The sequence below is a fragment of the Megascapheus bottae genome, chromosome 8 (assembly GCF_031878675.1).
Source record: "Megascapheus bottae isolate mThoBot1 chromosome 8, mThoBot2.hap1, whole genome shotgun sequence".
Lineage (NCBI taxonomy): Eukaryota > Metazoa > Chordata > Mammalia > Rodentia > Geomyidae > Megascapheus > Megascapheus bottae.
In genome coordinates this window covers 9431624-9446898 of record NC_143516.1, presented here as the reverse complement: position 1 = coordinate 9446898, position 15275 = coordinate 9431624, and the positions used below count along the sequence as shown (strand labels likewise).

At 38.5% G+C, this 15275-nt stretch overlaps 1 protein-coding gene across 2 annotated transcripts; it reads left to right on the top strand.

The window, feature by feature from the left end:
- The first annotated feature begins 7604 nt into the window (after positions 1-7604).
- Vip (vasoactive intestinal peptide) lies at positions 7605-15032 on the top strand. Of its 2 annotated transcripts, none has more exons than XM_090337622.1 (7): positions 7605-7755; positions 9182-9296; positions 11054-11176; positions 12106-12210; positions 12843-12971; positions 13321-13400; positions 14225-15032. In XM_090337622.1, exons 2-6 carry the CDS (start codon positions 9190-9192, stop codon positions 13364-13366), a joined length of 510 nt encoding a protein of 169 aa, XP_090193748.1. In that variant the 5' UTR covers positions 7605-7755; positions 9182-9189; the 3' UTR covers positions 13367-13400; positions 14225-15032. The 2 variants fall into 2 exon arrangements, with proteins under 2 accessions (XP_090193748.1, XP_090193747.1); XM_090337621.1 differs by having other exon boundaries at positions 12840-12971.
- The last annotated feature ends 243 nt before the right edge of the window (positions 15033-15275 follow it).

Below are 15275 nucleotides of genomic sequence, written 5' to 3'. Positions count from 1 at the left end.
CTTAAAAATAATATTAAAAAGAAAATGTGGGACATAGATGCAATGGAATTTTATTCATCTAACTGAAAGCATAATGCATCATTTTCAAGAAGATGGATGGGCCTAGAAAAAAATGTGGTAACTAAAAAAAGGCAAATGGAGATACAAATGACACATATGTGGAAGTTGCATACATGATAATATACACAAGGTTGTAGGCATATACACACAAATAAATTGACTAAAGGATGGTATACTTAGGGGAAGAGCTTAATCATGTAAGTCCTTTGAACAACTTAATAAACTGAACTATTGAACAAAATGAATTATCAGGAAGCTGAAACACTGTGCAGGGGAGGGGGGAGGATGGGAGGAAGCACACAGAGGGAGGAAAGTTGAGCAAATATAGTTATTATAGTCAAGGTATGTTATGGAAAACCTGAACTAAGTAGCTTGAGGATAAGGATGGAGGTGGAAGATGGGGAGGACAGAATGACAGCATTGATCAAGATGTAATGTACTCATATCCTGATTTCTAGAATGGAAACCATGCTGCAGAACCCTTCAATAAAAATGAATGAAAGAGAGGCACGGGAATGGAGGGACCAAAGGCAAGCAAATGCAACAGTGGCACACACCTGACAAGAACAATTCAACTCGTGAGTAGGAGAAGACTAAGAAAGACTGAGGGAGGGAGGCAAAAAAATGAATGCTTTAGCTGACTTAATTGCAACCACTCTGTACATCACGTTTATAAAAAAATTCAAAAACTTAATGAGCAGTTTCTCCAAAAAAGAAAGTAATTGGTCATTAGTGATTTCATTGCATTTTGCAAAATGCAGTGGAATCAGTTCAGACACAGGATATTAGTATGATAATTAAGGAAGAAGAAGGAGGATGCAGAGGAAGAGGAGGAAAAGGATGAAGAGGAGGAGGTGGAGGAGGAAGAAGTTATCAAACAAGCCATCACTCTTCCTTCTTAGATAGTGAGTTTCCATTCCTGAGGGCTAGGTGCCAAGAACTCTGAGGAGGTGGAGAGGTTAAGGGTTGGGTTTGCCTCTGCGAGGTGTTAAACTACTGCAAGAAGTCCCTTGTGAGGTCTGGGTGGGGATTGAAGCAGAACGTGGACCTTTTCTCTGGACGAGTCTTGGTGACAGATCCAAGCCCGCTTCCTAAAGGAACTTGAATAGTATCAAGGGCCTCGATGGCCTTCAAATTTATGTTTCAGTCACAACCTTCAAAAAATCAATTGCTCAGACCTCTGGCAGACTTGGCTTGGGGCTAGAGTGATCTTCCATCATGCTTCTACAATGATTGATTTAAAGATGACTCCTTCCAGGAAACGAGTGTCAAAGCTGGAGGTCAGGTAGGATAGCTGAAGGACACAAGCAATGGACAGGACACAGTGTGCCAGGTCAGGGGCCACCCCACCTCCACCTCTTCCATTCGGAGAGTGGAGCTCAGAGTTCCCAGGGTTCTCTCTCAGCACTGCTTTTCAATGGTGTTTATACTAAATAAGACGGAGGGCCTTTGTTCCTCTCAGTCAAACTGTGATCCCGAAATTCAAAGTCATTGGGCACAAGGGATGATATACTGAAAGCCATTTCATGTCACAGCATTTTCTCTGATTATTAGCTCCTCCATTACCACAGAAAACATAAACCCAGTCATTTCTGGATGCAGTGATTTCTGCATATCTGTCATTTCAGGACTGGCCTCCCTCCTGCTCCCCCCGCCCCGCCCTGGGTAGCAACATGGTTTCTGAAGGCTGCTATGGCAGCAGAAAACCTGGGAGACTTCCACTGACCTGGTGAGGAGTTGAGCGTCCAGTCCTGTGCTAGAACAGCCAATGACAGCGGGTCCCCGGCTACAGCCGCTCACATTAATGCTGGACAGGTTGCCCAACACTGGGTCATTGGCAGTCCCTTTCCCCCAGGCAGCCTCTGGGTGGCATTTGAGGTCCTCCCCAGCAGGGCATGACATTCACTTCCTACACTGTGGCCTAGAGAGTGTGTCTCCCTGCTTTGCTATTTTTTGTAACAATGTTCACTTCAGATGTACAATGAAGGCATGCTCTCCCCCCCACCCCGCCCCACTGCTCAGTCCTTAAGCTTAATATACAGAGCAGGGTCTACCGCCTATTCTTCAATCTACACATCAGTTCCCACCTACAGGAAGCAAAGATGGTCTCCCTTGTCTTCACTTGCTTTCTCATTATAATGTCATTTACATCCACCCAATCATACAATAAGACTGTAAGAATCTGGAAAATAAATCCAAATTTTCTAGATTAAAAGCAATAAAGAGCTCAGATCACTCAGGATTCCATGACTAATAGCAAATCCCCAAGAGAAGCAAGGGGAAGCGGTAGGGGCAGGTGGAGAGCACAACAGAATACTCTTCTAGAAAGACTAGGCCAAAGCCCAGCAAAATCAACACCAAGGAATGGGTACACTCAAAAGACAAATGAAGGGAGTGAGGGAGGGCAGGAATTAACGGTGCATACCACAAAATTAAGGAAGTGAGGGGGCCCAAGAACATAGCCTAGTGGTAGAGAACTGGCCTAGCCTGAACCAAGACCCCTGCTGAGGGGGTACCCCTGCCCAGTACCACATACGTAGAACAAGCCAGAAGTGGTGCTGTGGCTCACTTGAGAAAGTTCAAGGACAGTGTTTAAGACCTGAGTTCAAGCCAGGACTGCTGAAAAGGGAAAAAACAGAACAGAAAAAAAGACAAGTGAGGGAAGGCATGGGAGGGAAGGGTGGCTGGGCTCACTGGAGGGAGGACCCAGTTACAAACTGCTTTGCTATATAGCATCTCCTCTGCACCACTACTTAAGGATAACTTAAAAATAAACAGAAATAAGTAAATGGCCAGGACTTGCTACTGTGGACCAGGTTTAAAAAGCAACAACAGAAAAGAAAAACAAAAAATAAAATAGTTTATGAATACAGTTCATCATGATCAGTCTCACCTAGTTCAATCAAAAACTCCCTAGTGAGGAACTCATAGGCACACACAAAAACTTCCCAGGGACACAACAGATTGGCGAGAGACTCGATAAATGGGACTTCCTAAAAATAAAAAGGTTCTGCACAGATAAAAGCATAGCTACTAAAGTAGAAAGACAGCCAACCAACTGGGAAAATATTTACAAATAATATATCAGACAAATGCTTAATATACAGCATCTACAAGGCACTCAAGAAACTAATCCCCCACCCCCAAACCCAACAAGCCAATGACTAAATGGGCAAGGGAACTAAAGCGGGACTTATCGAAAGAAGAGGTTAAAATGACAAAAAAAAAAGCAGATGAGAAAATGCTCATCATCCATGGTCATAAAGGAAATGCAAATAAAAACAACCGTAAGATACCTTACCCCAAATAGAATGCCAATATTCTGAACTCAGACAATGACAGATGCTGGCGGGGTTGTAGAGAAAAAGGAACCCTACTATATTGCTGGTGGAATTGTAAACAAGCTCAGCCACTCTGGAAAGCAGTGTGGAGGTTTCTTAAAGAACTGAAAATAGACCTTCCCTATGATCCTGCCATACCACTCCTGGGCATCTACCCTGAACATCATAACCCAGGATATGATAAGGACACCTGCTCAGCTATGTTCTTCTCTGCACTATTTACAATAGCCAGGCGATGGAAACAATCCAGATGCCCTACTGCAGATGAATGGATACAGAAAATGTGTTATATACACACAATGGAATTCTACATAGCCAACAGACAAGATAAAATAATGGCATTCGCAGGGAAGTGGATGAATCTAGAGCGAATCATGTTGAGTGAGACAAGTCAAGACCTAAGGATCAAAAGGTGCATGGTATCCTTAATATGTGGCTATTAAATCCAAAGAGTACAAGAGCGAGGACTCAGTATTTGCGTACCCAGTGCTATGAACATGGTATTGAAAATATAAACACAACTACATAGACATAAAAATTTATGGCACAATATTTTATTACATTGATTAATAGATACCTATGATATTCAAACCCTTAGCCTAATTTTGATTATGCTCTAAAATCTAAGTGCCAGTGATTGTATATAGAGAGTCCCTTCTTGAACACTTGTTTGTTAAACACGTCATTTGAAATATGATGTAAAAATCAATGTTAATAAATTCTTTAAAAAAAACCTCGCTAGTGAAAGTCACCAGGCCGGATGCACCGGCTTGGCACTGAGTGGGGCGAGCCCAGCGTTCCATTCCCTGCTCAGATCCCGTAGTGGACCTGGCTTCCCCAGCTCTCACCACTCAGCCATCACACAGGCGTGCCAGCCCAGGGCTCTGCCCACTTATTTCTGGGACACCTCGCCTTGTGATGGCCAGACAGACAGACAGACACACAGAGGCATGGGGTGAATTAGGCAGCCAAAGCACTCTCTCTCTCTCTCTCTCTCTCTCTCTCTCTCTCTCTCTCTCTCTCTCTCTCTCTCTCTCTCTCCTCCCTCCCTCCCTCCTTCCCCCTCCCTCCCTCCCTCTCTCTCTCCCTCCCTCCTTCCTTCCCCCTCCCTCCCTCCCTCTCTCTCTCTCTCTCTCCCTCCTTCCCCCTCCCTCCCTCCCTCTCTCTCTCTCTCTCCTCCCTCCCTCCTTCCCCCTCCCTCCCTCCCTCCCTCCCTCCCTCCCTCCCTCCCTCCCTCTCTCTCTCTCTCTCTCTCTCTCTCTCTCTCTCTCTCTCTCTCTCTCTCTCTCCCTCCCTCTCTCTCTCCCTCTCTCCATACACACACACCCCTGTGCTCACAGCTGAGACATTTGTCCCCACCAGCAGTAAGACCCCCTCTCATAACTGTACTCTATACTGTTACCCCAACAATAAAATACAATAATAATGCAAAGAACCCCTCCCCACAGGAGCTTTTAGCAGTTAGAAGACAAAGACGAATCCAAATGTCTGCTGGATCCTGGGAATCTCTCCCATCTCACCTTGCTTCACTCAGCACATTTTAGTGGAGAATGTGGGTTCTCTGACCCCACCTTTGATTCTGTTGGTGGAATAAAAGGAAGAGGAGATGTGACCGTTTGGGCTTCCTTGTCTGGTATGTTAGCAGCTGCAGCGCCCACAGCAGTACCTGCACAAATTTCCTGTTCCTACTGGGAAGCTGCCTCCAACATCAAGATTAGGAGACATGGGATCCACTTACTTCTTATTACACTTAACTACTCACTACTTGAGTGACTTGGGGAATGTGCTTAGGCTCTCTAAACATCAGTTTGCTTATTTGGAGATGAAGATGTATTTATTTCTGTATTTACTTATTGCCAGTCCTGGGGCTTTAACTCAGGGCCTGAGCACTGTCCCTGGACTTTCTCAAGGACAGTGCTCTACCACTTGAGCCTCAGCACTTCTGGCTTTTACTGTGTATGTTGTACCACGGAATTGAACCCAGAGCTTCATGCATGCTAGGCAAGCACTCTACCATTAGACCAGGCTCCCAGCCTGAAGATTTTTTTTATATCTTTTCCCTGTGCAGATGAGTGAGAGTTCTTATTACAAATAACACTTTGGTGAGAAGTTGGAAGAAATAAAATTTTACTGGAGATGTGGGAAAAATTCCAGAAAGATGTGTGAAGGAGGAAGAAAGCAGATTTCAAAGATAAACTCACAGTTGTATTGTTGAGTTTTATGTAATTCGGTGTTAGGATAAATTCAACTATAGTCCTTTGTTTTTAAATTATTCTCTGTATGCTTGCCTAAGCCAGCTGGTTAAAAGGCATCTGGTTTAATCGCTATTTCTTTGAAAGAAAAAGAGAAGTACTATTCCATAAAAGCTGTGGATTAAGGTTTGAAACCTGCAGGTGGTGCTATAATTCCATCTCAAAGTGGTTTTGCTTTCTTGTTTAACTTGTGCCAACAAAACAAAACAAAAAAATAAAAAATGGAGGTCTTTGATTTGTTTCGCTTTTTATTCAAAGGTAATAGAATTGAACTATTTTGGGTCTTTACTTTTGTGTTTTATTATTGTAAAGGTAGAAACTTTCTCTACTATTAGAGACATCTACAACAGTCACTCTTTGTGAATGCTAAACGCTTGCTTAGACCAAGAAATAGTCGACTTTTATGCTTTTTTATTCTTCCTGCTTCTCTTTCAGCACTGATTTGTCTGTGTGTTCTAATCAACTTACACTGCCCTTGCTGCTCTTAAACAAAATTGGTGCTCTGAGAATTGGGTGACAAAGAGCTAAGGGAAATAACTATCTGAGGACCATTTCAACCTTTAGTTTGAAATAATCAGTTAAAAAAAAAAAGAAGGTTTCCTGGAATTAAGCCACAGGAACTCTGGCTTAAGTCAGAGCTGTCAACTCGGGAACAAATTTCCAGACATTTTGAAATTTAATTCATTTAATTTTTCTTGTAACTGGATTAGAAAATATGATTAAGTACAGCAAGATATTCTTTTACTGGATCAGTCTGACTCTGACAGCAGCAAATAGATCCTAAAATCTTAAAGTAGAAAATAGGATGAGGGCTTGGGAGCTGTGTTCCTTTAGGAGTAGATTTTTAAAAATATAAGAGGTTATGCATATCAGAATTTAAACAAAAAACAAATGAAAGCAAACATGTAGCATTTTGCTTTGTTTCTCACTAGCTTTTCCGGATAGCTGCATTTTGTAATCATAAACTTTAATTGAATGTGTTAGGATATAGTGAGTTAAAAACCCACAAATAGAAATGAACTATCAAAATACTCTTTGAATGCTTTTCAAGCAATTCTTTGAAGCAAACTACTTTCAAAGAAATTGAGTCAGAAATGTACAAACCCTGATGTGGACGTGTGTGTTTGGGTAGGGAGGGGAAATATGAAATAATTCAATGCAAAATGAGACCAGCTTTTAAAAGGAAAGAAAAATGCACTCATCTAGAGGACACTGTCTGTAAAAATCATTTTAGGACCATTTAATATTGTGTATGTCAAATGAATTGGTAATTACATTTTATATACACATGAAATATCAATGCTGTGGTTGTTTTATACAATAATGCTCATATTATACTATCTCAGGGAAAAATCTTTGAACGTTTGTTGACACTTTTTCCCTAGAATTAGTTTTACACAAAGAAAGTATAATGTCAAGAAATGTGACATTTATTTCTAGTACTTTTTCTAATTAGACTAGATTTCAGGAGAAACTAAGTCAGGTCTATATAAATAATACAAAAAAGAAAAAATAGGTGGACTGATGCTTTGTAATAATGGAGAATAATAATACATCTTAAGCATTGTGAACATGATTTTTTTGTTTTGCTTTCTGTATTTGTTTCTGTATGCAGTACTTATTTTTCAGAAGCAGTCCTACGGCCCTACTTTTCATATAACAGTCATTCCTTTAATTCACTGCACCTAATTAAATATTAAGGCATTTACACTAACTTGATACTTCTGTTTTAAAAGTGGCTTTCCTCTTTTTAATCTTACATCTTGAAGTTACTCGCTATAAATTTATATAAATCAGACATGACGACAATTTAAGATGAACTTCAAGACCTATTCATCCCATGAGATTATGACTGTGACGTCTTTCGGGGAGCTTTGTGATTGCTCAGTCCTAAGTGCAAGTCCTATAAAATGAGGGACTTTGAGATGCTGGTCAGAGTGGATTGCAGAGCAGAAGCTGTCAAGAGCAGCCGATCCTTTCCTATTACTAGGGGCTGAGAACCGGTGGAACCTCTCCAGGCCTCCCAGGGCTTCAGCACCCAGGACAGCTCCACAGCCCTTCCTCAGAAGGGAGACTCTTCATTCAGAACAGTACTGACCAAGGTAAGTCCCTTTCTCCTTTTCCTTTTCTCGCATCTGGCACTTTTCTCAGAATACATTAAATTTCCCCCCCCTCTTGAAAAGAATTGTACAGTGTTTCTCTTTTGCAATAGCAAAAAAAGATAAGTTTCTCCAGTCACCCGCTAAGAATAGAAATGTATCCATTTCTCTCATAGGTATGGATTTTCTGACTGGTGCTGACTCCTTTACTAAGTCAGATAAAAAAAAAAAAAAAAGAAATACACTCAAGTAGGTTGTGTTTGCTTGTGTAGTTATTTTTGAAGAACTATTTTATGTGTTGATTAAGTGAACCTAGGAAACATCATTTTCTTCTTCATTTAAACCTAAGAAACTAAAAAAAAAAAAAAACTTAAGGAATTAAGTTTAAAAGGTTCTGATTTCCAAAGGCAACAGGACAAAAAGTACTTGAACACTTAGCTTTCTTTAAATCTAGAAACTATTTAGAAATGAAATGTGTTAAGTGGAGCAAATGTAAGAAACACAAGCTTTGTTTCTTAAATGTGTGTTTTTCTGATTACTGTGCAATTTGCTGCTGTGACAGATGCTGTTCTGTGGCGTGGGGGTTATTAATTTTCATTCTCAATTGAATTCAGTTGTTTTTAATGCAAGCATAAGAAAATAAGTTCCCACTACTATTTCTATTGAAGGAATGAACAAGAAATATACCAGAACAATTGTTTTTATGCTGATGTATATCTACACATTAGATTCAAACATGCACCCACTTGACTACACATGCATGCATACATAATTCACCAAAGCAGAAAATCTATTAAACAGGTAGCCAACCAGATGACAATAAGATACTAAATTTAAAGTTAAAAAAGCATCCATTTCTTGAAGTATTATCATTACCCCCAAAAAAATAATAAACTTGGATGCTACCATTCTTATAAAAATATTATTCCTCAAATGATTTCCAGGACAACTGAAACACAATATCCAATATTCGCTCAGGTCAACTTAGTGTCTGGGAAGCTACAAAACCAGACAAAAAGGATCCTATTTTTTTTTGGGGGGGGGAACAGGAGTTTAGCCTAGTGGTAGAGTGCTTGCCTAGCATACACAAAGACCCAGGTTCAATTTCTCACTACCACATACACAGAAAAAAAAGCCAGAAATGCTGCTGTGGCTCAAGTGGTAGAGCTCTAGCCTTGAGAAATCCCAAGGATAGTGTCCAGGCCCTGAGTTCAAGGATCAGGACTGGCAAAAAATAAAAGGATCCTATTTTTTATACAAGCATCTGCCACTAGGAAAAGTATTGACAGAAGAAGTCGTCATGGTGTAGTTGAGCTTTTTCTTGACTATGAGATTTGTCTTTCCTAATTCAGAGATATTGCTAGACGTCTAGAATCACGTGCTAGTGCCAAATGTGTTTGGAAAAACTCATGTGTTTCTTTCTGTGAAGGCGCAGGGATGGAGGCCAGAAGAAAGCCCCAGTTCCTGGTGTTCCTGACACTTTTCAGTGTCCTCTTCTCTCAGACCTTGGCCTGGCCCCTTTATGGGCAACCTTCTGCTCTGAGGTAAGTTTGCCCGAAATGAAATCAATTTGTGTCAAGTAAAAAAAAAACATACATTAGAACTATATTAGCTTAATTTTTCCTTCTAGGTTACAAAGATGATTGACTTTCAGTCAGATACTTGAACATTCCTTGGTCTAAATAGCAAGTTTTTAATGATGTGTTATTTATTTAACTTTGAGGGCAGGAGAGACAGAATTAGTAGTTATTTTGGCAAAACAAGCAGATCCCATTCTCAAACATGGTAGAAGGGAAATTTGTCTTTTATTCAAATCAGTGCTAAATAATTAGTAACTTATTCAGTTACTTATTCTCGGTTCAGTTCAGAATCTAGTGGGAAAATGTGTCATTTTGGATAAGATCAGTCAATGAATGGTCATGAGATAATAGTTTCTTTATGAAATATGTATGAGTATGTTGGATAGAAATCTTGGCTAGAAAAAAAACCCTCACTTTTTCAATATCAAAAAGTGAGTGTTCCTTGGTATACTAGTATCACTCTGTGAGAATGGGCTTGGTTTTCCTTGCTTTTACTGTTTGATGTGTTGTATATTTCTAATTCACAGAACATACCACAGCTCTAAAAAGGTTTTGTGAAGTAGAATAGATTTGTGTTAAACAAGTACACAGTAAATCAAAACTACATTAGTTTGAGCTTTCCTTCCAGTTTACAAGCAACACTTTAGCTATGGGCAAATATTCATTTCTTTGTTTATTTGCCGGTTGCTACTTCATTGCTCAACAGGGTAAGTAATTGCTCAGCTGCTGGGGTTCGCGGAGAAGTTTGAAGCCAGCTCCTATTTGGCCTTGACAACAAAAGGGAACAGCTCTCTCTGAACCAGTACATCACAGCACATGAATAACCTCACAAAGGCTGAAGACTGCATTGGCTGTCAGGCCTCGCCTGGTATCATCACCACAAATGTGTCACAACAATTTAACAGTAGCTAAGACTCTTTGGAAGTTTACCCTACTGGGGAAAATATGTACATGTATAATTTTAAAAGTGTGTTTGTGCTAAAGATGTACATGCATTCGCATCAGTGTCATACTATAGAGTTAGATAGGTGGATAGTTAGACAGACAGACAGACAGACAGACAGACAGACGGATGGATAGATAGATAATTATTAGTCTCGCAATATAACATGGTGCATCCCTTATTAAAGTTGGGTTAAGATAGAAGGTTAGAGGCCAGAAGGTCCGCAGAAATTTATTGGATTTGAATAACTATTCATAAATGGAAATATTCTTTGTATTTTTTTTGTCAATACAGAGAAATGTATCATATCTAAGTAAATCTTGGAAGCAAAGCTCAGGGTTTTAGAGGGAAGAAAAGCAGTTACTACTCAACTCTTGAAAGGTATTTTGGACAATTGATATGAAATATCACCACACACATGAATCAGTCTCAGGTTTCACACTGAATATTCAATTATCTCCAAAACATTACTTTGTATAAAAATCTACACAGTGAATGTATTCTTTAGGAGGGAATTACACCAAGAGCGTATATTTGTCCAATGCTTTGACAAGACTGACAAGTACTACTTGTGCTTGGTATATGTAGCTTGTAAGAACTGAGTAGAATCTACTGTATGAAAGAATAAAAACTTTGCTTTTACTATTTTCATTAATCATAGAGGCCATTGTTTCATTCTTACATTGTGAAGGGGTGATCCAAATTGTTAAAAAAAAAATCTGAGTACCAGGGTTTGAGATAAAAGTGAATTAAACCTCTGCTCTGCTCCTGCTTGTAGGCTGGATGATAGAGTCCAATTTGAAGGAGGAAATGAGCCTGAGCAAGTTTCATTAAAAGCAGATGCTGATATCTTACAAAATGTATTAGCTGAAAATGACACACCCTATTATGATGTATCCAGGTGCGTTTGTTTTTACTGTTTTAATTCATTTGGAAAATATATTTTGGAGATTTACAGGTGCTAGTTTCATCTCACGACAGAGACAGTACTGTATCACAGCACTAAATGCTTCTTTATATAGTGGCTCTGTTCAGGCTGACTTATGTCACCTGTAACAACTATGTATGATTTTCACGTAGGCTATTTTAAACATATGGTTTACATACCTTCTGTTGCATGTCATTTTAACATCACAGATTGGGCCAATCCTGATAAAACTATAGAAGATATTATTTCATGATGGAAGAGAAACAAAGGAAAGAAATCCACCTTTATGTACACATAAGGTGTCTGATAGTTACTTCTGTTTACTCATAGAAATGCTTGTCCAGAGGTAACTTTATAATACAGATCAAATACTTTAAGCACAAAGTATACATTATTTTGTATTTTCCTGAAAAAGCAGTACATAGGTTCTAAAAATCTTCTCTACCTTAAGAGATTGCTTCTTCTAAGATTTTGGTAGAAAAAAATAAATTATACAGTATATTTGTGAACTTGTGACAGCCAGTACATTTTTTTTTATTACATGAACCTCCGTTTAGGGTAGCAGAAAAAGACACCATCAATTGATGAAAACTATAAATAGATTTATCACACCAGTATTTTATAGAAAGATTAATTTTAAAGGAAATTAATTTTAAGGAAATCTAGTTCTCAAGAGCTATTTCTTTAATTTTTCAAAGTCTTGGGCTTGCGATGCAAAGGATATGCAGATTTAAGTGCCTGGAAAATGTCTTTTGTTTGAGTATTAGAAAACCTTGCTTTCCACAATATTTTAATGGGCAGTTTAATAATAAGCTGATGATTGCTTTTGTTACTGACTGAGCTAGTGTAACAGTTTAGAAAACCATTTACGAAATGGAATTGTCCTTCCTTCCTTGTTTTAGAAACACCAGACATGCTGATGGAGTTTTCACCAGTGACTTTAGCAGACTCCTTGGGCAACTTTCTGCTAAAAAGTACCTTGAATCTCTTATTGGAAAACGAGTTAGGTAAAGATGATTCATTTCTTTTATCAGCCATATTATCATTGCTCAATCTACAAATTGTATCTTTATTGTTGATAAGTTATTCAACTTTTCAAAATCAATATTTCTTTGACAATGTTTGTTTTACTTGAATAAGTGTATTTTCTACAGTAAAATGGATATGAAGCCTATGAATGAAAGAAATACAGTTTGCTGACTACACACACACACACACACACACACACACACACACACACATACACACACACACACATATATGGTTTTGGGGGGGGTTTTAGTGGGTCATGGGGCTTGAACTCAGCCTCGGCACTCTCCCTAAGCTCTTCAGCTCAAGGCTACCGTCCTACCCTTGAGCCAAGTCCCACTTCCTGTTTGCTAGAGGTTAATTGGAGATAAGAGTCTCAGGTCCTTTTGTGCCCAGGCTGGCTTTGAATCTTGATCCTCAGATCTCAGCCTCCTGAGTAGCTAGGATTACAGGGATGAGGCACCACGCCCAACTAATATTTAAGTGCCATTCATTTGCAACTTCACAACCGAATTCAAATAGACCCTATATAAACTGGTGTGGAACATTGGTGTATTAGCCATTTCTCATTGCAGCCTTTGGTTTCTGTTTTTCTCACATTTCTTAGCAGTAATGTCTCAGAAGACCCTGCATTAATCAAACGACACTCGGATGCTGTATTCACTGACAACTACACCCGTCTTAGAAAACAAATGGCTGTAAAGAAATACTTGAACTCAATTCTGAATGGAAAGAGGAGGTAAAGACATAGAACTTGCTAAAATGAGGAAATTACAAATAGTCTTCAAAGGTTAAGCTACAGATACATACTTCTGTCTGTCTGCCTGCCTCTGTCAGTACACAGTGAATAGTATAAATAATTCTGTTTGTGTAAGATCAGACAAAATTTATCCTTATACATTAAAAGACATTAATGTAAGAATAATTTTAGATACAAAGACTGGGCAGCAAGCAGAGATGATCTTTCTAGAGTATGAAGAATAGCCTAGACAGAGCGCCAAGAATCGCCTAGACTTTGTTATACCAGCTCCTCTGTAGCCTTTCTCATGTGACAGTGCTAACATGTATAATGTCCTCCTAATCTGTAGCACTGAGGGTGAATCTCCTGACTTCCCTGAAGAGCTAGAAAAATGAGGAAAACATTTTGGCCCAAAGCTAAGGACATGTGGTGAGTGTGTCTTGCACTTTTCCTATATTCCTATAGCCATCAGCCGAGGACATATGTAGGGAAGAGTCACTTGGTGAGAAACATCATAGGAATAAATAATGTTTCTACCCTGAGCACTCATCTAAGAACCTCTACCTGAAGTGGGCCAAAGCCAGCAAACAACTAACACTCATGACTCATCCCATGCTCCGTTCACATAAAAGAGATATCTCGCCATAAGCAGTTTGGTATCAGATTGGTCTTTCTAGTTTATTCAGCCTTATTCTTGTCCTTGAATTGAGATGAAAAACAGAGAAGCCTGACTCACACTCAAGAGAGAAACTGGCTTTGCTTCTGAGAACTATACTAGGCTGCTTTTATTAGCTTAACATTCAGTCTCATGATTGTCTGTTAGCTCTTCATTTAATTTAAGTGTGGGGAAATACCACCAAATTATAGAGTGGCTCATTGATGCTAAAATGCCCAAACACTCTTGTCTAATTGGATTCCTTGAAAAACAACAAACATATCGCAATAAAAGTCAAATTGTGACCTATGAAATGTGTTTAAGCATTAAAAAATCACAATAGCATTATAACTATGTTCTGAATGGATAAAGCATGCATAGATTTTTGTACTGCAAAGTGCTACGCTGGGTATCAATATAAATATAGATGCAAAATACATTGCCCCAAGATGATATAAACATTAATGCTTACATTATCTCCTGCAAATCTATTTACAATATTTGACAATGCATCACCATACCAATGGCTAGCATTTTTTTTCTCTGAAAGGCAAGTATTTTTGTGTATAAAGCACTATTGTTTTTTCTTCTCTTTCAGAATTCTTGAAGGAAAACATCAGTAGACAAAGTGATTACATTTTGAGTTCTTCATAACTAATTCAAGAAAACAACTTTAATAGCAAAACCAAAAGAAACACATCGTGTTGTGAATGTTGTGATTTCTTTCATTCTGATGTGACAATTGTGATGTTTACATTGTAAATATTATTTGAGAGTTGTAAAATGTGTCTTTAGCTCATGAAAGGCTTGTAATTTCATATGCTATATATTCTTTCTAATACAAATGTATTTAATGATTAGTAGACAATAGGTGAATTCCACTTATCTGATGCTTTTTAGAAGTGTAGCAATAGAGGAAAATCGATGTATTTCTTTATAGAGTGTAGTTAGTTCTTCAGAGTAAAAAAGATAATCAAAGTGTCGAAATTTGAATGCTAAATAAACTACTTAACATGTGTTAAAGAACCTTTAGGCATGTGAAAGAATATCAAGGAGATAAAAACAGCATCCTTTAAAATGATTTCGAGAAGACATGTGATTTCCACACTTATGACAATTGCATCTCAAATTATGTTTTAAAATCTTTTAAATTAGGATCTCTGTTTATCAAATGCTTTCTTCTGACCTTCTGTTTTATTAAAGGAGAATGATCTGTGTGCTCTGACCTTGGACTTTTCCTTATGCTTGTACAAAGTATGGGAAAAATGTAATCAGAATAAAACATTTGCTTTTCAGTAACTTTTTTTCCCATTTGCCCTCAGAATAATGTTTGGTCATAACAACTTCCTTCATTGAAAGTATATTTGGCGATATGACTATTTTTCCAAAATGCTTGCAAGAAATTAACATGGAAAATAAAGACCTTTGATTATCATTGCAGATACTTCTGATTGCCCTGATTCTTTTGAATGATTCTGTTGTAATGTAAATTAGTCCTAAATGATCGGAATTCACGGGTAGGGCTGCAATGAGTATATCGAAATTTCAGGCATCAACAAAGGAAAGAACATAGACAAGGGGAAAGTTACACACAGGCTCTCTTTGAACTGATTATCTTATACCAACATCTCCTTGACTACAGCATGGTA